A 22879-nucleotide genomic window follows, 5' to 3' on the forward strand; every position below is an offset into this window, starting at 1 on the left:
ACTAATTGCATTTGAGGTGCGAGTGCGCCGTGGGAACTGGTGTCGTGATGAGTTACTACGCGGCACCAATGCCACCAAGGCCCTCATGTGGTAGTACGGTACGCGTCCGCTTCGGGTCGAGGAGCTACGGGGAGGCCTTGCGTCAACGTATTACAGAAACAGCTCCCAAAGTCAAGGAGCTATAGTCCATTCATCAGGAATCTCTTGCAGGCACCACGCCTCCAAGTGTCATGACCACGCAACTCGCTCGTTTGCCGGCGTCACTGTCCGGTCCTTGTCCGGCCCGTAGTGTTAACCGCTGTCCCCTGATATCATGGTGTGCACAAACTGAACTCTTTGGCATCAGCCGCAATAGATATGGATCACGTCTTAGCTACGCCGCTCCATGATTGCAGAACCAATGCGGTAGGCCATTCTGGTGCGCGAGTCACATCGCGCCTGTTGGTGGTGCTGAGGCACACGTCATGGAACGAACGTGCTGCCCTGCTGCCCCGCGATACACAGCAGGGATGCTGGTGTCTCACACCTGTAGTCCTTTCCAGCCTAACGCGGGGGCCGCAGAAGCTGCGGCGGCGAGATGGACGGCGCTCCACCGGCTCCGAACGGATTCCCACCCCGGCCTCCGGGGCCGGGCGCAGGGCCTCCCTCACGCACGCCAACGGTGGCGAGCAGCGAAGCCCACTCGTCGTCCATGTGATCAGCTCCGCAGGTGTGGCAGCGCCAGAACACCACACGGTGGCCTGCACGGCAGCACACGGGCATGGGGAATTTCGTTAATTGGCACGCATGCGCATGACAAGCGAGCGTCGTTGGTGCCTACCTTACCCCGGGACAGGCACCAACCTAGCACCGCAATGTCTTTTGACAGAATTACAGGTCTGAGGGCATCACACCATGACACGTAGGAAAGTGTTGTGCGCTTTTAGAGCTTGCCCCACTACCCCGCCACACCAACCGGCGCCCTGCCTGTGTCGCACCATTGGGAGGGTCCGTGAGGTGCGGCTCGCGCTTTAACCGCTTGGCGACGATCTCAAACTTCTCAGCCTCGCCACCCTTCCATTCTCTACACGATGGTTGATAGAAAACAGCGTTGTGCGTTAGTGAGGTAAGTGCCACCGCCTTGCCACGAACCTGAGGGGGGCTCAGGGCTTCCACGCCCCACTGCCACATTCGAGCTAGGAGCGTCCCCCCATCACAGAACATGAAATGCTTCGTGTAGCCTCTGCTTGTAACCGTCTGAAATGCAAGACCTCGCGTGCTACGGCCGTGCGCACATGCCATGCGAAGGTCCCAAACTTTGTAAATTCTAGAATGTAATCGGCATGACTTACCGTTTCCACAGTGTTCCGCATGTCACACACGCGGAAAACTCTGTGAACAGTCCCGAGTCTTGCTCCATGGTCGCCGGAAATTGTGGCCCCGGGCGCTTCCGCTCCTCCTGGCTACCCCTGTCCTTATAGCTCAAGTGAAGCTTGATGAGTGACAGCTTGATTGCAGGTCATGAAGTCCCAGCGAGTTGGGTCCTGGATTGATTGACCAGCTTGAATAGAGAGGAGAGAAGGTATTCGTCAGAGTCGAGTGATAATAGGTTAAGTAACTCTATAGCATGGTAATACTGAAAGTGTTCGTGGTTTGCTGGGCTGATGCACATCGTGCATGGGGCCCACGTCGACGTTGCGCCCCCACGCGCCCGCAAGCGGCCAAGCCCCAACCACCTCCACCACGGCAGTTCAGGAGAGAGTCAGTTTCACCCTGCCCATGTCTGACGCTTGCAAATCTGATCCGGCCCACGCTGCGTGCTTGTTCGTAGCTGCTCTGCAGTGACTGGTGGTCTGGTGCTGCATTGAAGGCCAAGCTGCCTTCACGAGGGCTGGTGGAGTCGTGGAGACCGGAATATGTCAGGCATGCAAGGGATGCTCCCTGTTGTCGTGTGCAGAGACTTGAGCAACGTAGAAGGAGCATGCGCACGCTATCCTCTTTCCCACAGCCGGCAGGGCGCGTCACCCCAACCCCCACAAGCCGCTGCAAGTCAATTCTTTCCGACATGTTACACAAATCACAGTCAGACACGGGATGCAGCCCGATACATCAGCCCAGGACATAGGCGCGAGGCACTGACCGCGGCGGACCCTGCGGCTGCTGCCGCGGGCAACCGCATGGTGAGGCAAGCCACACACACACCGGCCTCGGAAGGCTGGCGAGGCCCCGCGCACACCTTCGCGCCGGCGCTCCTGGCCCCTCTACCCGTCACAAGGCACGCTGGCACGGGCGAGCACTCTGCGGAACGCCCCACACTAACCCCCCCCCTCATGCAGTGCAAGAGCAACAAAGCCGACGTTGCACTTTCTTTGTGACCCTCTCTTGTGCAGCGAGCAAATACGTGATAGAGTGAAGCAGTATAAAACATAAATTCACACTGAGCTTACATACCCAGCACTCGATTGCATGTGGGTGCAGCAGCGACGTGCTCCATCCCACATCACCCCCACAACCGCATCACAGTCACAGTCCCGTGCTACGTGCGGCCCACAACACATGCAAATTCCGCATGCACACTAATGTCGCGGATTGAATGACAAGCTTTCGATGTCGCGGCCAGTGACAAAGATCAATGCTTGGCTCGGAATACACGGATTGCGAAGGACAGCCAAGGCCCCCAGGTGATCACGCATCAGTTTGCACATCACGCGAAGTCTGTCACGCTCAGTCGCCTCAACCAAAAACACACTCCCGTCTCGCTGTCTCGGTCTCACAGCACTCGTAGCCACAGGGGCGAACGCCCGTGCGCCGCGAGCAATCAAGATGAGAAGGTATGAAGTTCATTACGCCACAACACTCCAGCCTGCTGACTTGCGATTGAGCGACCCAATTCTGACCCCAGTGGCTGGGTTCATAAAATGCCATAGTAGTTCCAGACTTGACAGATGTCCTCATCACAAAAGTGTGAGCAAGCAAGTGTTCGGTGTGTTCCCACAGCCCTCCGCCTCAACGCCGCGCCTTCCAGACGCTGCCAGCGGCAGCTTCCTCATCCCCCCTAATAGTCCGTGCCGCCCTCACACGAGCGTACACACGCACACATCCTCCACGCATTCATACCCACACGTCCCAAGCACCCTCACCAAGGAATCCAGTCCGCCACACACCCCCTGCCACAACACCCGCAGCTCACGCTCACGCTGCCCGGGGCCGCTGCTAGTCATCCTGGTGTGCACATCATGGTGCTCAAATGCCGTTGCCGTCCACGCCCCCGCTCAGCTGCCGTGGCGTTGCGCCATCGCCGGGACTCGCGCTGGCCAGGCTACCGCTGCGCGAGGGCGGCTGCTCGACCAGCCGCTGCACCAGCCCGCTCAGCGCGCTCACCTGCGCCTGCAGCACCGACAGCTGGTCCGACACAGCTGCCGGCGACGGCGTGTTTCCGTGCCCGCCGCCGCCAAAGGGCATCGCGCCGCTGGCCATTGTGGAGATGAAGCCGGGCAGGTTCGCGCCCTTGGACCCCATCAGCGGCAACAACAGGCCGCCGGTGGTGGTGAGCGAGACGCTGCCGACACTGGCGTTGGCGCTGGCGAGCACGCCCACGCCGCCATAAGGCAGCGCCGCCGCGCCGCCGCCGGCAACTGACGGCGTGGCGGGCGCGACGTTGGTGCCCGTCGCCATGAGCCAGGGCAAGTTCGAGCTGCCAGTGCTGGACATGCGGCTGAGGCGCTCGGGCTCACACACGGAGGCCACAGCCATGGAAATTGGCTGCATCTCAGGCAGGGGCGGCAGCTGCACCGCCCCGCCCTCAGCGCCGCCGCCCAGCGAGGCGGCGACGCCATCCGCCAGCGATGGCCGCGACGGCACCGCCAGCCGCCGGCCCGAGGTGTTGCGCAGCATGGGCACTAACCGGGAGGAAGAAGGCGGCACCGCAGGCGCCGCCGACGCCGCAGCGGGCGGCTGCGGCGGTTGCGGCACAATCGGGGGCGGGAACATGGAGGACGGGAGGCGCAGCACCTCTCCACCCGGTGCCAGGCCCGCGTCAGTCGACTGCCGCGAGGGCACCTGAGTCGCCGCCTGCGAAGCAGCACCCCCTGCCACCCCCAGGCCGCCGCCGTGCACCTCCCGCTCCAGCTCCTCCAGCGACATGGCGGCGGCTTCCGCACCCGCCGCGCCAGTGGCGGCGGCGTCGTACAGTCGCAAGTGACGTGCCATTGCCGCCTCGCTGCGGCCAGGCTGAGCCAATGGCTGCGGAAGGAGCGGCGCGGCCCCAACCGCCTCTGCCACGCTGACGCTAATGCCCGTTGCGATAGGTGACAGCGGCAGCGGCCGAGCGCTGGCAGCGCTGCCGCTCGCCGCCGCCAGCGCGCCAGCACCCGACCGCTCCGCCGTCGCTTGCCTCACCGACCGGGCGTCGTCGGTGAGTCCCACTGAGCTCGTTGGCGAGGTCAGGTACAGCGCCGCCTCCGCCACCGCCGCCGGTGGCAGCGTCAGCCCGGCTGGCTGCGAAGGCGCTGCTAGCTCCGGAGCCGCTGCGTTGCCTGCTGTGCTGCTGACGCCGCCAGTGAAGCCCGGCCCCGGGTAGATGCTTTCCACATCCACGAGGCTGGCGCCGGCGTCCACGGCCGCGGCCCGGCGCACCATGCCGAACAGCGACGGCGGCGACGGGCGCTCCATGCTGCCCACCGGCGAAAGCGGGCCGTCCGCTGGTTGCAGCGCCGGCAGCTGCACCTGCTGCGGCACCTGCTGCGGCTGCTGCTGCGGTTGCTGCTGCGGCTGCTGCTGTCGCTGTTGTCGTTGATGTTGCTGAGAAGCTGGCGGCGATGATGCTTCAGCAGCGGGACCTGTTTCGTCCAGCTCCATCATGCTCCGCCGCGACCACTCCTGCGACGGCTGCTGCAGCTGCCGCTGCAGGGCCGACGGCAACGGCTGCGACTGCCAGCGGACGGACATTGCGCCGCCGCCGCCGCCGCCGCCGCCGCCGTAGCCCCGGCCGCTGGGGTGCACGGGCGAGTTCTGGGCGCTGCCGCTGGCGGCCGGCGAGCCGTGCTGCGGGTAGCGCTGCTTGATGCTGAACACACTGGACATGATGCCAGCCGCCGCCGTGCCCGGGCCGCCGCCGCCGCCGCGGAGCCCCACACCCGCACGCGCCGAGATCGCGCGCCGCGCCTTGGTGGACGCCGCCGCCCACAGCGCCGCGCCTGCGCTCGCGCCGCCGCCGCCGCCCCCACCGCCCACGCTGCCGCCGCCTCCCCCTCCTCCTCCGCCCGCCGTCCACATGGACAGGACGTTGGCAGCCGCGTACACGCTCCGCACCGCCGACTCGACCTGGGACTTGGTGAGGTAGGTGCTTTGGGAGGAGCGCAGCCGCGCGGCGCGGGCCAGGCTGGCGATGCGGGTGCTGCCGCCCTTGCCGGGGCCGAACGCGCCGCCGCCGCCCAGGTCACCGTCCTGTGGCGTGTGGGAGGGATTGAGCCGGCATGCGTACAGTCACCTTCGTGTGTCCAGATAGTGTGCGCTTGATGACTGGACATGCGTTTGACTGGGCTGCGGCAACCGTACGCGACAACAGCACGTGGCAACAGCTGCCGTTGCGACCCTTCCTGCTCAGTGCTTACCCTGCGCCGTACGCCGCCGACGCCCACGTCTCCGTCATAGCCGCACAGGCAGCTGCCGCCGTCGCCGCCGCCCAGGTCGCCGAATGCGCCGCGCCAGGCGCCCGCCACGACGCGGTAGACGCTGACGCCCACCGACCCCACCCACACCACCAGACAGCACCCCAGCGTGCCGCCCAGCAGCCCCATCACCAGCACGTACAGCAGCGTGCCCACCAGCAGCAGCACGCCCGTGCGCAGCGCCGCCACCGCCGCGTCGCGCAGGCCAGAAAATGTGACCAGCTGCATCAGCATCATGTACGGCGGCTGTACGGCGGCGTTGTCGTACGTGAGGTCGTCGTACAGGTTGGCCTCGTCCACGTGCGCCGACAGGCTCCTCCCGCTGCCGCTGCCGACGCTGCGGCTCCTGCGTTTGCACGACACAACAAGTACGGGCCCTTCAGGAGCATGGGATGGTAGGGGTCGCAAGGGGTAGCAGGGGCGTCAGGAGGGGACCCTGCCCTGCCCAGCCCAGGCCAGCCGTACCGTACGCAAAGCCCTGCCCGCACGAGCCCGGTCCTGCTGCACCGCACCCGCCGCCACTCACCCCAACGCGTAGGCGTGCATGGAGCGCATGGACTTGGAGCGTAGGTTGCTGATGTTGCCGCCCCAGCCGCCGGGACCGCCTCCACCTCCTCCGCCGCCCGCACCTCCTGCTCCCGCCCCCGCTTCGGCGCCCTTGGGGGACCGGCCGAGCGGCGACAAGGGCAGTGTGGTGTAGGAGGCTCCCTTGAGAGGAGCGCCCGCGTGGCTCGCGCCGCTGTCGCCCTCAACCTTCTCGGCAATCGGCCCCGGCCCCGCCCTTGGCGGCTGCTGCTGCTGCTGCTGCCGAGGCGGCTGTAGCTGCTGCAGCCTGTGGAAGGGGTCCTCCAGCGATTGACGGCCATCGGAGCCGGCGGCGGCAGTCTCCTCACTGTTTCGCACCACCGGCGCACCGAGTATCCCGTATTGCTGCTGCTGCTGCACCTGCTGCTGCATCTGCTGCCGCCGCACCCAACTGGCGCCCGCCACATTGGCGGCGGTGCCGTTCCCGCCGCCGTGGCCACTGCCGCTGCCACGCATGCCTCCGCCGCCGTCGGCTCCGCCCCCGCTGCCGCTGCCGTCCGAAGACGCCGGCCCCGCCGCCGCCGCCGCCGCGATGGCGCTCGCCGCCACAGCCGACAGCTTTAACACCTCCTTCCCGCCACCGCCGGAACCACCACCGACGGCGCCACCACCCAGCCCACCTTCGGACCCAGCCGCCGCAGGGCCCGAGAACCAGTCTGTCGACGGCCGCGCCGGCTCCGGCTTCTGCCCCGCGCCGGACGTCGTGGGGCTTGCACGCCCAAGATTGAACACGCCAGAGTTGCCACCCAAGGGCGGCATGAAGCGGGACGGGCCGCTGGCGCCCGGGCGCGTAGTGCTGTGGCCGCTGGCGGCGGCGGCGTCGGCTGCGGTGCCGCTGCTGGGGCCGCCGCTGCCGGAGTGGGAGGGGTGTGTGCCCAGCAGCTCCCGCAGCAGCTTCTTGTGGCCGGTGAAGGCCCAGTACATGACGGCGTAGGGCGCGTGCACAAAGTACAGCACTGCGCGGGGTGCGGGGTGGGGCAGGGGCCGGTTGCAAGCAGGTCAAGCGAAGTAGGGGGTGGGGCAGGGCCGGCATATGGGCATGAGGGGCATGAGGGACAGGAGGTGCAGGATAGCATGTGGGGATGCGGAGCCTGCCAGGAGCTTCATGGCTGGGCGGACGCGGAGGCGACACACCACCACCTGCATTCAGTGCGCACGGCCGGGACTGCACCGCGAGCGCAAGCCCATTGAGCGCGCGCACACGCGCAGGGGGCGCTCTTACCATTGGCTGTGACAATGATGAGGGGGAAGAGCGTGAGCAGGTAGCACAGGTGCGGGATCTCGTCCCTCCCTCCCGGCGTGGTGGGGTAGCCGGGCGTGGCGAACGTGAGCCTACAAGGGGAGGGCGGGGGCACGGGCACGGACAGGGCGGCCGGCGGCAGGGCGAGTGAGTAGTGCAGGGAAGAGGCGAGGGGTAGCCGACACGTGCCTCGCCACACGCGGCATTCCTCCATACATAGTATTTGGGGCGCGCACCCGTGAACCCGTGCAGCCTCACACACGGTATGTCGGGCGAAGCGTCAGGGCCCCGCCCTCTACCTTCCCCTCCCCTCCCAGCGCCATACGGCAGTGCTTTGGGGGCGCCTATGGCACTGTCGAGTCACGTTGGTGAGCCCCGCGAGTGCTGCCATGCCGCCATGCTGCCCCGGCGCTCACCCGTCCAGCGGCGTCAGGCCGTACTTGACCCACACGTACGGCGGCAGCTGCGCAAGGGAGGGGACGAAGGGTGGCCCAGACGGTTTACACATCGGCTGAGCATTACAGATTGCAGCCGACGCCTCCCAAACCCCTGCAACCCCTGAAGACACAGGGTACCAGTATGCCCCCCACATGGCGCTGGCCCCCCGCCCCCCGCCCGCCCCCCCCCCCCGCCCGCCCCCCCCCCGCCCGCATTGCCCGCACTGTACGCCATCGCACCTTGGGCATGGGCGACGCGGGCAGCCACGTGAAGATCAGCAGCAGCAGGTTGAAGGGGCTGCAGATCAGGTTGTGCTTGACCTGCAGGCAGCAGGGGGCGCGGCAGCAGGGGCACGGCAGCGGGGGTGGGTGGGTGGGTGGGTGGGGGCGGAGGGGGATGGGGTTGAGGCCACGGCGCGGCACGGGTGTAGCAGGGGCGCGGCGCGGGTTGGAGGCCGGCGGGCGCGGCCACGGACAACGCGCACGTATAAAACGAAACGAAAGCCTGCCCAGTGTTAAAGAGCACAAGGAAAACGCGTGGGTGTGCGTGTGCACATGCAGGAGCCCCAGCCCGAGTCCGGGCTGCTTGCAACACGCACGCCGCTGCGCCACCCCTGGCCGCAGGCGTGCATGCCCACTCCCATGATGCCCGCTCCCATCATGACCGCTCCCGTCATGCCCGCTCCCATGATGCCCTCGCGCCCTCCCCGCCGCCCTCACCTGGAAGCGGTACCTGTCCACCATCTCCGCCAAGTCGAATACACTCTCCGCCCGCACCTCCTGCGGGACCAGACACATGCGGGTGAGCGGGTGAGCGGGGGAGGGGCCAGGCGGTGGGGATTTGCGTTCCCGAGCCCAACGAGCAACTAAGTCCATGAGCTTTGGGCGGGTGGCTTGGAACACCACCCACGAGCGCACTGTGCTGCGCCCCAACCTTCTGCTCCCTCCAGACCCGTCTCGGACCAATGGGGTTGCCATGATCCCTCCACTCCTCTCCACTCCGCTCCACCCCGCTCCACTCCGCCCCCTCCCCCTCCCTCCCTCCGCTCCCCGCCCCTCCCCTCCCGCCCCTCTCCTCCACTCCGCCCTCCCTCCCTCCCTCCCGCACCTCCGGCCTGTACTTGTAGCTGATGATGGCGATGAGCAGGTTGGTGAGCAGGATGGCGGCCAGCACCAGGTAGGTGGACAGCAGCAGCTGCGCGTACACCCGCGCGCGCTCGTCCAGCCCCTCCAGGTCGTCGTAGGAGAAGGTGCCCAGGCTGGCGGAGAACAGCGTGCGCACCGCCGACGTCCAGGAGTCGTAGGCGGGCACGTCGGTGCCTGGGGTGGGGCCGGGCGGGCGGGAGGGCGGGAGGTTGGGTGGGTGGGTGGGTGCGATGTGTGTTAGTAACCAGAAGCGTGAGGGGGAGAGCGTGCGTGTAGGAGGGAGGGGTGGCAGATGCCGAGATGCGGCAACGTGTCGCCGCCCGCGTCACACGGCCCGCTGCCTGTCTCATCGGCGCCTCCACTTCCACGATCCCGGCATCTCCTGCTTACTCCCTCGTGTGTCCCTCCCTCCTGCTCCCACCCTGCGTGCTCCCTCCTGTTGCCTGGCTGCCTGCCTGCCCTGCCTGCCTGCCGCCCTCCCTCCCCGCGCTCACCCACGGAGGTGTGGAACGCGGCCGCGAAGCCCAGCGTGACGCTGACGTAGAGGGGCACGAAGGCCAGGATCTCGCCGGCCATGCGGTTCATGGTGCGGATGAGCGGACCCAGCTTGCGGTACAGAGGCACCTGCAGGCAGGGTGCAGGGTGTGTATGAGGATGTGTGTTGGGAAAAACGAGGAAGGTATGTGTGGGGAGGGGGGGGAGAGCGGGAACCAGCGGCGGGTTACGATGTGTGCGTGCGTGCTGGCATCATCTGCGACCGTACATGGAAGGGGCTTCCTAGATGCACACCATGGCGTGGAAGGCTGGCTCGTGACCGTGTGTGTGTGTGTATGGCCAGGTGGATGAGGTGGAGCGCCCAGTCGCCCACACTCGCCCACACCAGCCCACACCGGCCCTGCACCCACTCTCACCATGACCAGTAGGCTGCGCACCCACACGAAGATGGCGAGTGTGGCCTGCGCCATTCGCAACATGGTCCACTGGTCCTTGCTGAAGTGGCTGGCGGCGTGGCCCTGGGGGGGCGGGGCAAGTGGGGGAACGGCAGCAGCGGTGGTTGTTAAGCGTACGGCCGCCAGGACTGCAGCGATCCGGGAATATGGCCAGGTGATGGAGACGCCGGCTGCACACGGTGTGGTGTGGGGTCTCTCCCGCCCTACCCCACCCCGCACTTCCTTGCGGCTCCCTCCTACCCTCTCCTGCCAAACCCGGGCTCTACCGTCTGCCCTGCCCCCGCCCCTCCCCCCCTAGCCAGGCCCTACGCCGCCTGCCGCCTGCTGCCGCCTGGCTGACCTGGTCCATGTACGCGGTGATGAGGCAGGGCAGCACCGAGGCAATGATGCCGGCGTCCACCAGCCAGCCCACCACCTCGCCCGGAGCAGACGTGAAGTAGCGGCCTGCAGGCGTGGGTTGGTGGGAGGGAAGGTGGGTGGGTGGATGGTGGGCGAGGGGGTGGGTGGTCGTGAATGTTGGGCTGGTGAGGAAGCAGGCAACCCCAGCCCAGTACGCGCGCTCTGCCACCGCAGCCGCCGCAGCCGCCTGCCCATCGCGCATACTCGAACCGCCCCTCCCCCACTCCTGTCTGCAGCCCTACGGTGCCCTGCCCCGCCCTTCACTGCTCTGCACATCCTCCATCCCTTGCCCCCGCTTGCCTCTGTCGCCTTGATGACTGACGTCCAAGACTGGCCAGGCAAGCTGCCCTCCCCCCGCTTGCTCTGGGTTTGGTCCTCGCAACCCCCAAACATGCTCCGCACACACACCGCACACAAACACGCCAACCCACGTGCCCGCGCCTCTCTCACCCGCGCTGTTGCGGTACCTCATGGCCATCACCTCCAGCCCCTCCAGCACGTTGCCCGCCGCAAACACCACGAAGGCGCAGTGCAGCGCGCGCCAGGGGCCGCCGTCGGGCGCGCGGATGTCCTGATGGGGATGCGTGCGCGAACAAGTTTGTCTACAAGTGCTACAAGTGCATTTGGCACCTTGCGATCCCTGCAAAAATGCGTCGTCATGCCGATGCCTGCATGCTGGAAACGGTGAAGGCACCCATGGCCCGTCCCTTTCACACCCCACACACTACCCCACAAACACACACAAACACGCACACACACAACCCCACCCCCACGCTCTCTATGAACAGCGAACCCCCACGGTCAGTTGGGTTTGGAGTAAACCACACAACCCCCTTCTCCCCCCCCCCAGTTGGGGCTGGTATCTACAACCCCCCCCCTTATCCCCCCGCCCCACCTGGTAGCTGGACAGCACCGCCATGTACATGCCCAGGAAGGCGAAGGTGGACATGAACTTGACGGCCCAGCGGCCGCGTGGCGAGCGGAAGAAGGCGGGGCTGGTGAGCGTCACCAGGTGCCACAGCCGCATGGTGGCCTGGAGCGGGAGAGGGAGGGGGAGAGGGAGATGTGGGCATGTGCGTGCTGGGGAACTGCACGCGGCGTGCTGGGCGCATGCAGGCGGCAGCACAGGCACAGGCCGACACGGCGGCGGCCGCACCTGCATGGAGGAGTGGCCGGCGTCGCCAACGAAGCCCAGGTTCTCCACAATCGTGTAGCTGCAGAGGAAGCAGCAGCAAGAAGGGGCGAGGCCAGTCGATCAGGCACGTCACACGTCAGCACACCTGGCGACAGCGCGCCGCCTCGGCACACACACAGCGAGGAACAAGGCACGCCATAAGGGCACACACACATATACACACATACACATAATACCGTATACACACACACACGCACACACACACGCACACGAAGTCACACACAGTCAGTCCGTCGCTCACACGAACAGCGGGTCCAGGCCGCTGAGGCGGTTGTGGCCGTCCAGCGCCGTCAGCTGGCTGTACTCGGGGCCCAGCCAGCGCCGCCGCGTGTAGCCCTCAACCAGCTGCGGGCGGGCGGGCGTGTTTGCGTGCGTGTGTGTCAGAGGGCACAAGGGAAGAAACACGCAGGAATGTGTGTGCGCGCGCGTGCGTGTGTGCGTCCGCCATGTACGGTATGATAAAAAAGCGGAAGGTAGTTGGTCGCTGCTCGTTGCCAACCACAGACAAGGCACCACACTGCAAACTGCCGACGAGAAGCACGAGAAGCACCACGCCGTCCCGCGCCTCCCCATGCACCTGTGCGCTCATGAACTGGGTGTCGTAGTCCCGGAACGCCAGCCGCAGCGGCGAGTAGTCACTCAGGACCAGCGGAGCAGGCGGCGCGGCGCCGGCAGCCGCCGCAGCCGCAGCCGCGCCCGCGCCCGCGCCTGCGCCGCCCCCAGCCGCGGTCCCTGCCGCGGGGCCGCCGGCGGGGCCGCCGATGGCGTTGGGCACTGCCGCCGCGGCGGCGGCTGCCAGCAGTCCCGCCGCCGCGGCTTGGGGCCGGGCGATGGCGGCGGGGTTCTCCAGGATGTCCTCCAGCAGCGGCAGACCCGCGTCCTGCCGCGCCTCCTCGCTGCGAAGAGGAGGAGGGGGAGCGGGTGAGCCGGGGAGGGGCCAGGCAAGAGCGGGTGAGCCAGGGAGGGGACGGGCAAGGGCGGGAGAAGGGCTGCCGGGTTCGCGCACACCCTATGCAGGGCACGAGCCGACAGGACCAGGCACATTGCCATACAATCCAAGCCCCTTCCCTTCCACTCCTGATCCGGGGACCCCTCATCCTCACGTGCCCCCGCCCAGGCCCCCCACCTGGTGCGGTAGTAGGAGTCGTGCAGCTGCGCCAACAGCTCCAGCTGCACCGCCTTGAAGCGCGACACGGCGCCCTGGGGAGTGAGGAGGTGCGGGGAGGGGTGGTTAGGGGTGGCAAGTGGCGTGCTCCGGGGGCGTCAGCGACAACAGCTTTCTTTACGTGCCGTAGCTAACACCAGGAGGCCCGCATGCAGGATGCACCAAGCCACACACATTTGGTGACATACACGCTCTCCCGGCCCCACTCCCGGCCCCCTTGCCGCAGCCACACCGCACCGCACCTGCAGCGCGGTGCTGTGGTTGCGGCCGCTGTTGAGCTCCCCGCGCATGGCCAGCAGGCAGGCGCCGATGACGGACAGCGGGTTGGGCGCCCGCACCAGGTAGCGCAGCAGCAGCCCCTCGCCGCCGCCCGGGGAGTGGTCGGGCAGGCGGTCCCACTGCGCCGCCAGCAGCTTGAGCGAGCGGTAGTTCAGGTGGCAGCCTGGGAGCGGGGAGGGAGCGGAAGCGGAGGAGGAGGAAGAGACGGGGCGTGAAATCCTGGGAGACGCACGCCTTCGTCCTGGTAACTAGGAAGCGACAACCCCACCCGCCACCCCCATACACCCCGCACCCACCCGCCCAACCCCCAGATCCCCTGCCCTCCCCTCCCCAGTCCCCAGCGCGCCACCCACCCGCCCTGTCCACCAGCTCCACCAGCAGCGGCACACTCATGTTGGCCACCGCCAGGTCCACCGTGCAGGGCCAGCGCTCGCCCGGCGGCAAGAAAGACACCTCCTCGGGCGACATGCAGTAGCGCTGCCACGGCTCTGCAGCGGGAGAGGGAATGCGGGTTGGGCGGCGTAGCACCGCGCGGGCGAGCAGGGGTTGTTCATGCATGCGAATGGCTCCTCCGTTTGGACCGCAGTTGGACAACTAGTGACGTGCGCCCCTTCGCCGCCTTCCGAACACCGCCAAGCCCCCACCTGCCTACTCGCCTGCCTGCCCCGCCCCTGCCTGCCACTCACCCGACTCCAGCAGCACGCGGAGGTCCTGCACGCGGTCGCGCTTGACCACCTTGATGAAGCGCTGCAGCAGCCACGCCGCCGCATCCTGCGCGCCGGCACCGCCGCCACCGCCGCCGCCACCGCCATAGCCGCCATTCACGCCCTGCCCCCAACCGCCGCCGCCATCCCGGCGCCAGAAGAGCGGCGGCGGCCCAGCCGACGGCCGCGACTGGCGGTCATCCCAGGTAGCGCTGCCGGCCGCTCCGGGGTCGCTGGGGCGGTTAGGCGGGCCGCCATCCGCCCCTATCGCCGGTTGGCTGCCGCCCGTGATGCGGAAATTGCCGCTGCCATCGTCGCTGGCCGCCGCCACGCGCGGCGAGCCCGCCGCCGCCGCCGCGCTGCTGCCGGCAGCGGCCGGGAACATGCGGCTGGCGTGTCCGGAGGTGCCGGAGCCGCCGTACAAGCCCGGACCCAGCTGCGTGTCGCTGGTGGGGCCGAGTAGCGCGCCCCCCGCCCCCGCGCCGGCAAGCGGGAAGGGGCTGAACGCGTAGGTGGGCGGCAGCGACGCCGCTCCGGCTGCTGGCGCCGCTCCCACGGACCTGACGGCGATGATGAAGCACGTGTCGCCCATCTCCGCTAGACCCGGCCCGCCCAGCACCAGCTCCTGATCCGCCGAGTACGTCTGTGCACACGCGGTGGGCAGACATGCTCACAACCGCCCTCCGCTCCGACCCGGGCGATTGCGCGTCTCGGTTGTCCAGCACGCCACCCGCCCGCTGCCCTCATGCCTTGCGGCCACTGAACTGCCAGCCCTACTCGACTCCTACTCCTGCAGCAGCCCCCGACTCCCAGTCCCCCGCCCCAGCCCGCAGGCCCCAGCCCTCCCCGTGCCCTTGCCCCCGCCCTCCCCCGGCGCCCACCTTCATGCTCTCCCACACCATGAAGCGCTGCCGCACGAAGGCCTGGTAGCGCATGCCGCTGGCCAGCAGCAGTGCCATGCCGCTGCCGAAGTGCCAGGAGGCGGGCAGGCCCAGATGGTTGCCGGAGCCGGGGTCCCGGAACTTGACAAAGTGGTCGCGAAGCCAACTGGGCAGGGTGATGGGAGGTAGCGTTTGGTTTGTAGGGAGCGGGGAAGGAGGGCGTTTGGTTGTTATTTAACCCCAGCCACGCCATACATTATTGGTATTGGCTCATACAGAGCTGGACCTAACACCCGTGGCCTCACCGGGGCTCCCGCATGACTGTTGGCAGCAGGATGTAGACGCGCGTGGGGGCCGTGAATTGGAGCGCTGCGGGGGCGGGGTGCGCAATAGTATGGTGCACAACATTAGGCACAGGGAGTCACGTCTGCGGCCTCGCCGGCCTGCCACCGTCGCCGTCGCCCTTCAGTGCGCCATTCCGATGCCCATACCTTCCGTATTCCTTTCATACGCAAGCCCACCCCGCCACCCTCCGAGTCCCAACCAATCCCCAAGACATAGCACTCCCAGCGCCCAACACCCCCCAATAGGGCTTGGGCATCCTCATCTTCCCCTGCCCACCCCAGCTTCCCCGCCGCCCCCCGCCGGTCAGACGCACTCGCGAAGTCGGGCGCGTCCACGCCCAGGTACACGGTGTGGTCCAGCGGCACGAAGTACAGGTGCGGCGGCAGCTGGGCCGGGATGTCTTTGAAGCGGGCCCGCACACGCGCCTCGGCGAAGGGCAGGCAGCCGGCCTGCAGGGCAAAAGGCGTGTGCGCGTGATATGGGTCTGGAGGTGGGGGTCGGGAGTTGGGGGGTTGGGCCTTGGGAGGGTGGAAGGAGCGGGCCCAACGATTGGGTCACTGCGCCCCCTGTCTTCAGGTCCAGGAGCAACCCCGCACAGGAATGCGGCCGCTCACTTTGAGTCGCGGCAGCTGCTCCCGCCGCAACACGTTGACTGCTCCATCGGCGGCCCGCAGGATGACGTGGTGAACGGGGCAGCGGTCGGAGGAGGGCGCGCAGTGCGTCTTCAGCCTCAGCGCCTCAACGCGCGTCTTCCTGCGCGGTGGTGGCGACAGAGGCGGTGATTGTTGTGGAGCGGGCAGAGTCTGCGCGCAGCAACGACCGTTGGACTGCCCAGTTTTAACTGGAGGTTGACACGCACGACACGCACGACCCCCAGCGCTCCAGCCTCCCACTCCCTGCCCTCGCGTCGCGACTGTAACTGAATGACAAGCCTCCGCAAGGTGACGAATTAAGCTGCCTTATGCGTCTGCGGCGCCGCGCCCGACAACACGCACCAGATGTAGGCATACTTGAGCCCGAGCCTCAACGCGCGGGGGTCCCTCAGGAACGCCTTGCTAGGGCCAAGCGGCAGCGCGACGTGCCCCGAGCTCATGTTCGGGCCCGCTGCCCTGAGCCCAGCAGGTCACTTGTCTGAAGGTCGCCGTGTGCAAGGGTTATTCTCTTGAGCCGGGCCATAATGGCCACATAATGCAACGTGTGCAGCTTTACTGCTCAGGCGCTGACAAGACCAGGTTACTACGCGGCGGAGTTCGCAAAGCGAAGTTTTGGGCGCTGAGCTTCCTGACGCAAACGTGCCTCTGGGGCTCGCGTCGTCGATCTAGCTGATGTCTAAGCGCTTTCCATAAGCAGTCAGATATAGATGATTTAAAGTTCCATGGGTTAGGTCATTAAGGCAGAACCTTCCCTCGTGCTCTCAAATAAGGTGGATTCAAAGCTTGGTATACCTCTTATGCCAATGTAAATTAGTGGTAGTCCAGCCGTAGACAGGAAGAGCTTCACTGAGATGAAGGGCCGCATCGAGCAAACTATCTGACATGTCAAAAGGTCCCACTGGGACACGCATTTATTACAAGCCTTACAGCAAGTGAGAATCCTCGGGCAATTGCAACGGGGCAGGTGAAAGGCCGAGCTCATAGAGAATTTGAAAGTTCGCCTGGTTAGTAGGACGTTTCTCGCGCATCCCTAATTAGCCTCTGCTGATGTGCAAGTTCAAGTAGGCTTCAACGAGACAGCTCGATTGCAGGGCATGACGTTCGCCTGGTCCTCTCCCAGATGCATCCGTGGACATCCGACTTCGTGACCCGGCCCACCACACCATTAACAGGCGCAGGTGACACGTGCGACGTGCATGGCATCACACCAGAAGAGAATCAGGACACGGATTCTACATGGGACAGGACCCAGAACCATCCCTTACAGAGACATTTACGCTTCAGCAACTACGCTGTCCAATTTTTGTCACTTGTCCGCTATGATGCACCATCTACCGTCTGCATTACTTGCGCCGCCCTACGATGCAAATCCGCATCGTGTCCACAAGAGCCGTTGCCTCAACTCACACAATCTACGAATGAAAGAACTGGCTGGAACTGATGTCCACAAACAAACCCCTTGATGCCTTGCAATAGCATTCCCGCCCACAGCACCATGGGCAAGCGCGCGCTCCTTGCAGCTCATCAAGTCATCGTCATTGTCTGCGCTTTGTTCAGCGGAGTCATGGTTTGACCGTGTAACTTACCCCGCCTTCCCAAGTCCACCCAGTGATGGCCCCATGCAATGGCATTCCAGTCCACCCACGGCACCCGCAGGAAAGCCCTCGCGTCTTGCACTTCACCGCCCCAATTCACACCTACCATGAAGCAGGTACCCACGCCATTCACCCCAGTCATATAAAACCGCAGGCCGGCCAGAGAGCTGTGGACTGCGCAACTTCCAGTGCTACAAGAATCCGCGCGGCCCCCACCGCGAACCGAGGCCGCGGCGTATGCTGCGCCATCTGCGCCGCCTGCTGCGCCGGTCTGCCCGCTGCGGGCAGTGGTGCGGCCCGCTTAAAAGTCCTTGAACACGCGGTCCCACTCGGCCGCCTCCTGCGGCGAGATGGTTTGCAGCTCGCGCGGCTCGGCGCGGTGCGCCTCCGCCAGCTCCGTCTTGCGCTTGGCGCTGTCCGCCTCCTTGGGCTTGCGCGGCGGGTCCATGCGGCGCGCTGCCAGCGCGTCCCAGTCAAAGCCCGCGAACCAGGGGTGCATCTTGATGTCGCGGGCCTTGCCCTGCAGCATGCCGATGCGCTTCACGGGCTTGCGCTCCAGCAGGTGCGAGATGAGGTCGCGCGCCTCGTCGGACATGTAGGGCGGGTACTTGATGGGCCAGCGGTCGTCCACGATGCGGCGCATGACCTCCATGGGGTCCTGCGTCTTGGGCGACGTGAACGGCTGCCGCGCCGTGAGCAGCACGTACATGAGCACACCCAGCGTCCACCTGTTGGGAGTGAATGGCAAGGGGCATGAATGTGTGCCGCTCTGTCATGTCATGAGTTCGCAGCTAATCAATGTGTTCCTGCAGAGGAACTGCCCTGATCCTGGGCCCCCATCCGAGCGGCCGCGGTCATGTGACCTCCGCCCATTCGCCCCTGGCCCCCTCACCAGTCCACGGAGTGGTTGTAGCCTCTCCCCATAACGTTCTCGGGGGCAACGTAGCCGGGCGTGCCACAGAAGGTGTAGGTGCGGCCACCCAGGTCGACCTGCTTGGCGAAGCCGAAGTCGCCCAGCTTGACGTAGCCCTGCACACCGAAACGAGGGCAGACGGCGTTCGTTCAACGAGGTTGCTACCTCCCGCACACCGCATGGGACAGTACCTGGTGGAAAGCTGCAATGCCAGCGAATATGCTCAGTCAGATGGGGCCGGGCGCACCTGGCCGTCGATGAGCACGTTCTCGGGCTTGAGGTCACGGAAGGCAATGGAGTTGTCGTGCAGGTACTCGAGCGCCAGCACGATGGAGGCGATGTAGAACTTGGACATGGGCTCCTCCATGCCCTGCCACATCTTCATCTTGGGCGCCAGGCAGCCCTTGCGCAGCGAGTTCTTGTCTGCCACTGGGTACTTGATCACCTGCGGTCGCGACACCGGTACACCAGCAGGGAGCATCGTTAGACGGCAGACACGGTGCACAATGCTGTGGTGCAGAGCGAATGCGAGAATGCGGTTCATGGCGAGCGGCGACAGCAAAAGTAAATGCAAAAGTAAAGAGGCAGGTCATCTTAAATAGGTATGTGTGCGGTCATTCGACGCGTAGGACGTTCCTCACTGGTTTTCATATCATTCCCATTTCCCAACTCGAGCAAGATGCAGATGCTGTCGCCGGCCCGCCATGCGTTGCAATGCCCGGCTGTTCGGCTCCCGGTCTGCTGTTGCCCCGGCGCACGCACCTTGGCCTCCGCCACCAGCACATCCATGAGATCGCCGCCGGGCATCAGGTCGAACAGCATGTACAGGTTGGCCTTATCCTGGAACGAGGCGTACTGGCGCAGACAGAACGGGTGCGCAATGTTGCGCGTGATGTGCTGCTCGCAGAACACGTGCTCCGGGCACTGCAGCGCCGCAGACTTGGCCATGCGCTTCAGCGCGAACACGCGGCCGGTGGTCTCCTCTGCAAGGCGAGTTGCGGGTTGCGGCAAGGGGTTGGAGATCACATCGGGCACAGGAAAGCAGGTCAGTGGCTATCGAACCATGGCTGGCAAACCGCATTGCGCTCGACAGCCGCCCGCCAAACATCCCCTGCTGATCGCCAGCCCGGCAGCCCCTGGAGGCCTCGTCTCAGGCCTGACTCACCTGTCACCTTGCAGACGCGGCTGAACGCACCCTCGCCCAGCAGCTCGCCCTCCACAAGCACCAGCTTCCTTTCCGCGTCACGCAGCTCGGCTGCGGTGGGACGCAAGCAACAAGCAACCGGCCAGTCAGAGCCAGAGTCTTCCGCTGCACCCGTTTGGTCCCTGCCGCCAGCAGGGGTCACGGCACACATTAAACCCTCCCACCCAAACCCCACCCCCTGTCCAGCACGACGCGGGCGCCACCCACCCGCCATCTTCTGGCCGCCACGGCGCAGCTCCACCACCTCGTCCAAGTGGCCATCGCACACAATGGACCGTCGCGCGGCATCATACTTGATGATCACCTCCGCAACCGGCCGCCGGTGCGCGGCGCTGCCCTGGGGTTTCAACTTGGCCATACGCTGGTTCACCACCTGCGCGTGTGGAAAGCGCAGGACCCACGTCCATGTCCGCAGTTTACTCGAGCCGGCTGCCTCCAACCCAGGCAAGCCAATCGGGGCGTTTTTAATTGCCAAATGCCCCCACGCCAACCTGTGACCGCAAAGGCGCTCACCTCGGGGCTCTTCTCCTTCGCCATGATGTCCTGCAGCGGCCCCAACACCGCCACGAAGGTGCGGCGGTCTAGCGTCAAGCACACCAGCGGCGTCAGCGCGCGTACGGTGGCTTTCCTGCATGCCAGAAGAGCGTCCACAGCAGCTTTCAGGTTGGCGGGACGTACCCATTAAACACTGCTTAAGCCGCCGCTTCCCTGCCCTTACTGGGCACTGCGATGCAGGCGGTAGCGACCCCCGAGGCCCCGCAAGGAAGCAGCCGCCTCTTTTCGCCCCGGTCGCGCTGCTACCCGCTGCAGTCCCACACGCCACCCAGCCGCCACGCACCGGGGCTCATCCTGCAGCAGCGCCTGCTCGCCGAAAAAGTCCGAGCGGAATAGTCGGTTCACCTCTCTGTCGCCCTGGATCACCTGCGCCTCGCCCTCTTTGATGATGTAGAACTTGTCGCCCACGTCGCCCTCCATGATCACACGCGCGCCCGCTGCACACATACACATCCACTTAGTACGCCGGTTCTTCAGCCAGAACCCGGCATTGCGGTTCTGCAACGTTCTTGTGCATGTGCATCCTTTGTTCTTTGGTTGATGCCACACACAGGCCCACAACTGCATAAGCAGCGGCGTCCCGGCCGCATGGCTTCCGTTAGGAGTTAGCTATGATCCTGCTGCCTCGCCTGGCCCGTTCATCTCCCTTCGCCTCCCAATCTGTGAGCTGGTTTCAAGTTCTGTGTCTTGCTTACCAGTTCCGACTACCCACCCATCCCCAGCACCTTCATCCCCGCCATTTCAACGAAGCGTGCCACTCACCCACAAACGCCTCCTCTTGAAACGCATCCACCAGCAGCATCTTCTCATCTGGCCGCAGCGAGGACAGCAGCGGCACGCTGTTCAGGAAGAGCTGGATTTGACCCTTCTCGTCTTCCACGGACGCCTGCACAAAATGCCTGTGGGGTGGCGGAAGTCGTGGGGAGGGGATTTGAGCGGACACGAGGTGCCAGCGTCGAGGCACGATGACGAAACAGCATGCGGACAGCCAAAGCAGCGGCTGCTGCCTTGCAGGAAAGAGTGCAAACAGCATTCTGGCATCAATTTCAGTACGCTGCGCTGGTCTACTGCCAGCTGCTCCGTGGGGCCTCACCGGAAGACGTCGCGCTCCAGCACCCAGACGCTGGCGTCCGTTGTGGCCGCCACGGTGGCGGAGCGTGGGCAGTCGTACATCAGACTGATCTCGCCGAACACGTCACCGCGCTCCTTGGTGTTGACCTTAAACATCACATCCTTCCGGCGCTCCAGCACCTACAGAAGCCAGCAATTACATTTCCTCTAAGGGCGTTCGTCTGAGGGCGTCGGCTCAGCAGCTCACTGGATTGCTTGCAAACAGGCTCCATGCAACAGTAAAGCATTTGGAGCCACTGTAAGGAGCCAATGTTCTGTGGCTAAGCTACAGCTTTGACGCACACAAACAATTCACCTGTGTTTCCAACTTCGCACCCCCCCCCCCCGACTGCGTTATATGACGCGACCCGGCCACTCGCACCTCGAACTTGCCACTCCGCACAACAAAAAGCTTGGTTGCTGCATCGCCCGAGTCACCCTGCTGAATGAGGATTTCGCCCGCTTGCACCGGCAGGGCATACATTTCCGCCACAATGCGGTTCGCGGTGATACGGTCCAGCCGGCTGAACAGCAGCAGGTTCACCAGCGAGCTCTGCAGTTACAGGAGGGTTGCACCTGATAGTTTGCCGGCCGCACTCGAAGGCACTGCGTGACGGCCCCGCCCAGGTGACTGCACTCGCCAGATTGCACCGCAACAGTCGGCGGTCCTGCAATGGTGTTCTTCGAATGCATGGCGCCTCACCTTGATGAACTCATAGTCCGTGGCGTCAGCGCGGGAAGCTTTCGGTGGCAACTTGATATCGAGCTTGGTGGCACCGCCCAGCACCTTATTGGCTGTAATGGCCTTTGCACGCCCAACCTACGCACATATGAGACGCAACACGTTCGTTGAACTTGTCCCCGAAAGCAAAGGCAGGCCCCGGAGCGGGCCGGGGCCCAATGCAAGGATGGGCGCCCCGGCGTAAGCTCAGGACCTGTTTCCTTGCCGCACGATAGCCCTCACCTGGGTCCGCTGGGCGATATAAGCCACCTGTCCGCCCTCGCCATCGGCGTATTTCGAGTTATCGGCTCCCATGTCCCCCTCCCAGTCGCTACCAGAGCTCTCGGCCGCTAATTGGGCGTCGAGTTTCTTGAGCGCCTCGAGCGCCTGGCGCGCCAGGTTGTCAGGCTACGCCCGGGCACGCCGGGACACAGCAACGCAAATGCAAGCCAGCCGAAACAGCGAAAGGACAGGTTAGAGTAGTCTCGACTGTTCGCAATCAGACGCCCAGTGTGGAACACCTACCTATATGTGCGAATCGGGTGCCCACGTTACTTAAGTCGGGTTGGGCCCTAACCGGCGCCATGCAGGCCGTATGCAACATTCGCCAGTGTGTTAGATGAGTGGATCCCCAAGCATAGTCATATAAGCTATAGTGTCGCCAAGGCTCTCAGTAAATAGCTGATTCCGTCGGGCTGCTTTCGGGCGGACTGGCTGGCAGTCCCCAAAGTGGTGTGCTTCCCCGGTCACGGAGAAAGGGGCCGTAAGGGGCTGAGCCCCTCCACAGTCTGAGGCCGAACAACCTCATCGCCCGGACATAGCCGGGGTCGGTTTCCACAGGCACATAGCCAAACCAGGTGCCTATCTAGCAGTCGCGATGCCACAGCAGAGCCAACCGCAGCCGGACGCAGCACAGTTGTCCACAGCCGCACTACTTGTCATGCCGCTACGCATGCCCTGCCAGCCCCACCGCGGACCGCTACCTAGACACCAGCCTGCTCCTCAGCCTGCGCGCTTGCGCCGCTTCTTGGGCGGCGCTGCGCTCTCCTCCTCCACGCGGCCTTTCCCGCCCCCTCCGCTACCAAGATGCCCACGCAGCGGAGGCAGTCCGCACTGGGATCGTTACTGCCGTGCCCCCGCAATTTGACTGGGGC

The 22879-nt window shown here is 65.4% G+C and overlaps 3 protein-coding genes across 3 annotated transcripts; all 3 read right to left on the reverse strand.

Moving 5' to 3' along the window:
• Positions 1 to 138: 138 nt before the first annotated feature.
• CHLRE_12g493350v5 (uncharacterized protein) lies at positions 139 to 1590 on the reverse strand. Its single transcript, XM_001700517.2, has 3 exons — positions 1332 to 1590; positions 978 to 1063; positions 139 to 740 (listed from the first exon to the last, which is right to left on the reverse strand). The coding sequence occupies exons 1-3, from the start codon at positions 1397 to 1399 to the stop codon at positions 544 to 546; spliced, it is 351 nt and encodes a 116-aa protein (XP_001700569.2). The 5' UTR covers positions 1400 to 1590; the 3' UTR covers positions 139 to 543.
• A 292-nt stretch (positions 1591 to 1882) lies between these two features.
• CHLRE_12g493300v5 (uncharacterized protein) lies at positions 1883 to 16438 on the reverse strand. Its single transcript, XM_043067954.1, has 25 exons — positions 15970 to 16438; positions 15589 to 15727; positions 15288 to 15423; positions 14935 to 14998; positions 14630 to 14795; positions 13731 to 14391; positions 13398 to 13532; positions 13008 to 13207; positions 12727 to 12800; positions 12178 to 12496; positions 11842 to 11945; positions 11562 to 11619; positions 11301 to 11438; positions 10856 to 10976; positions 10347 to 10450; positions 9968 to 10069; positions 9551 to 9680; positions 9019 to 9230; positions 8631 to 8690; positions 8151 to 8231; positions 7890 to 7936; positions 7456 to 7565; positions 6175 to 7189; positions 5592 to 5994; positions 1883 to 5424 (listed from the first exon to the last, which is right to left on the reverse strand). The coding sequence occupies exons 1-25, from the start codon at positions 16065 to 16067 to the stop codon at positions 3223 to 3225; spliced, it is 6879 nt and encodes a 2292-aa protein (XP_042917953.1). The 5' UTR covers positions 16068 to 16438; the 3' UTR covers positions 1883 to 3222.
• Positions 16439 to 16492: 54 nt separating this feature from the next.
• On the reverse strand, positions 16493 to 22618 carry CHLRE_12g493250v5 (uncharacterized protein). Its single transcript, XM_043067953.1, has 13 exons — positions 21969 to 22618; positions 21708 to 21824; positions 21387 to 21557; positions 20988 to 21145; positions 20657 to 20793; positions 20178 to 20331; positions 19853 to 19967; positions 19547 to 19712; positions 19301 to 19390; positions 18898 to 19118; positions 18383 to 18580; positions 18115 to 18251; positions 16493 to 17950 (listed from the first exon to the last, which is right to left on the reverse strand). Exons 1-13 carry the CDS (start codon positions 22038 to 22040, stop codon positions 17524 to 17526), a joined length of 2163 nt encoding a protein of 720 aa, XP_042917954.1. The 5' UTR covers positions 22041 to 22618; the 3' UTR covers positions 16493 to 17523.
• Positions 22619 to 22879: the final 261 nt, after the last annotated feature.

This window comes from Chlamydomonas reinhardtii, chromosome 12, assembly GCF_000002595.2.
Source record: "Chlamydomonas reinhardtii strain CC-503 cw92 mt+ chromosome 12, whole genome shotgun sequence".
In the NCBI taxonomy this organism is placed as follows: Eukaryota; Viridiplantae; Chlorophyta; class Chlorophyceae; order Chlamydomonadales; family Chlamydomonadaceae; genus Chlamydomonas; species Chlamydomonas reinhardtii.

Coding starts and splice junctions, on each gene's coding strand:
- CHLRE_12g493350v5 (XM_001700517.2), bottom strand. CDS start 1,399: ATGGAGCAAGACTCGGGACTGTTCACAGAGTTTTCCGCGTGTGTGACA. Junction 1,064..1,331: donor TGCGGAACACTGTGGAAACG/GTAAGTCATGCC, acceptor ACCATCGTGTAG/AGAATGGAAGGGTGGCGAGG. Junction 741..977: donor CCTCACGGACCCTCCCAATG/GTGCGACACAGG, acceptor GCTGCCGTGCAG/GCCACCGTGTGGTGTTCTGG.
- CHLRE_12g493300v5 (XM_043067954.1), bottom strand. CDS start 16,067: ATGAGCTCGGGGCACGTCGCGCTGCCGCTTGGCCCTAGCAAGGCGTTC. Junction 13,533..13,730: donor CCGCGTGCTGCTGGAGTCGG/GTGAGTGGCAGG, acceptor CTCCCGCTGCAG/AGCCGTGGCAGCGCTACTGC. Junction 9,681..9,967: donor TGCGCAGCCTACTGGTCATG/GTGAGAGTGGGT, acceptor CCCTGCCTGCAG/GTGCCTCTGTACCGCAAGCT.
- CHLRE_12g493250v5 (XM_043067953.1), bottom strand. CDS start 22,040: ATGGGAGCCGATAACTCGAAATACGCCGATGGCGAGGGCGGACAGGTG. Junction 21,558..21,707: donor CGGACTATGAGTTCATCAAG/GTGAGGCGCCAT, acceptor CTGTAACTGCAG/AGCTCGCTGGTGAACCTGCT. Junction 19,119..19,300: donor CCGCGTCTGCAAGGTGACAG/GTGAGTCAGGCC, acceptor CTCGCCTTGCAG/AGGAGACCACCGGCCGCGTG.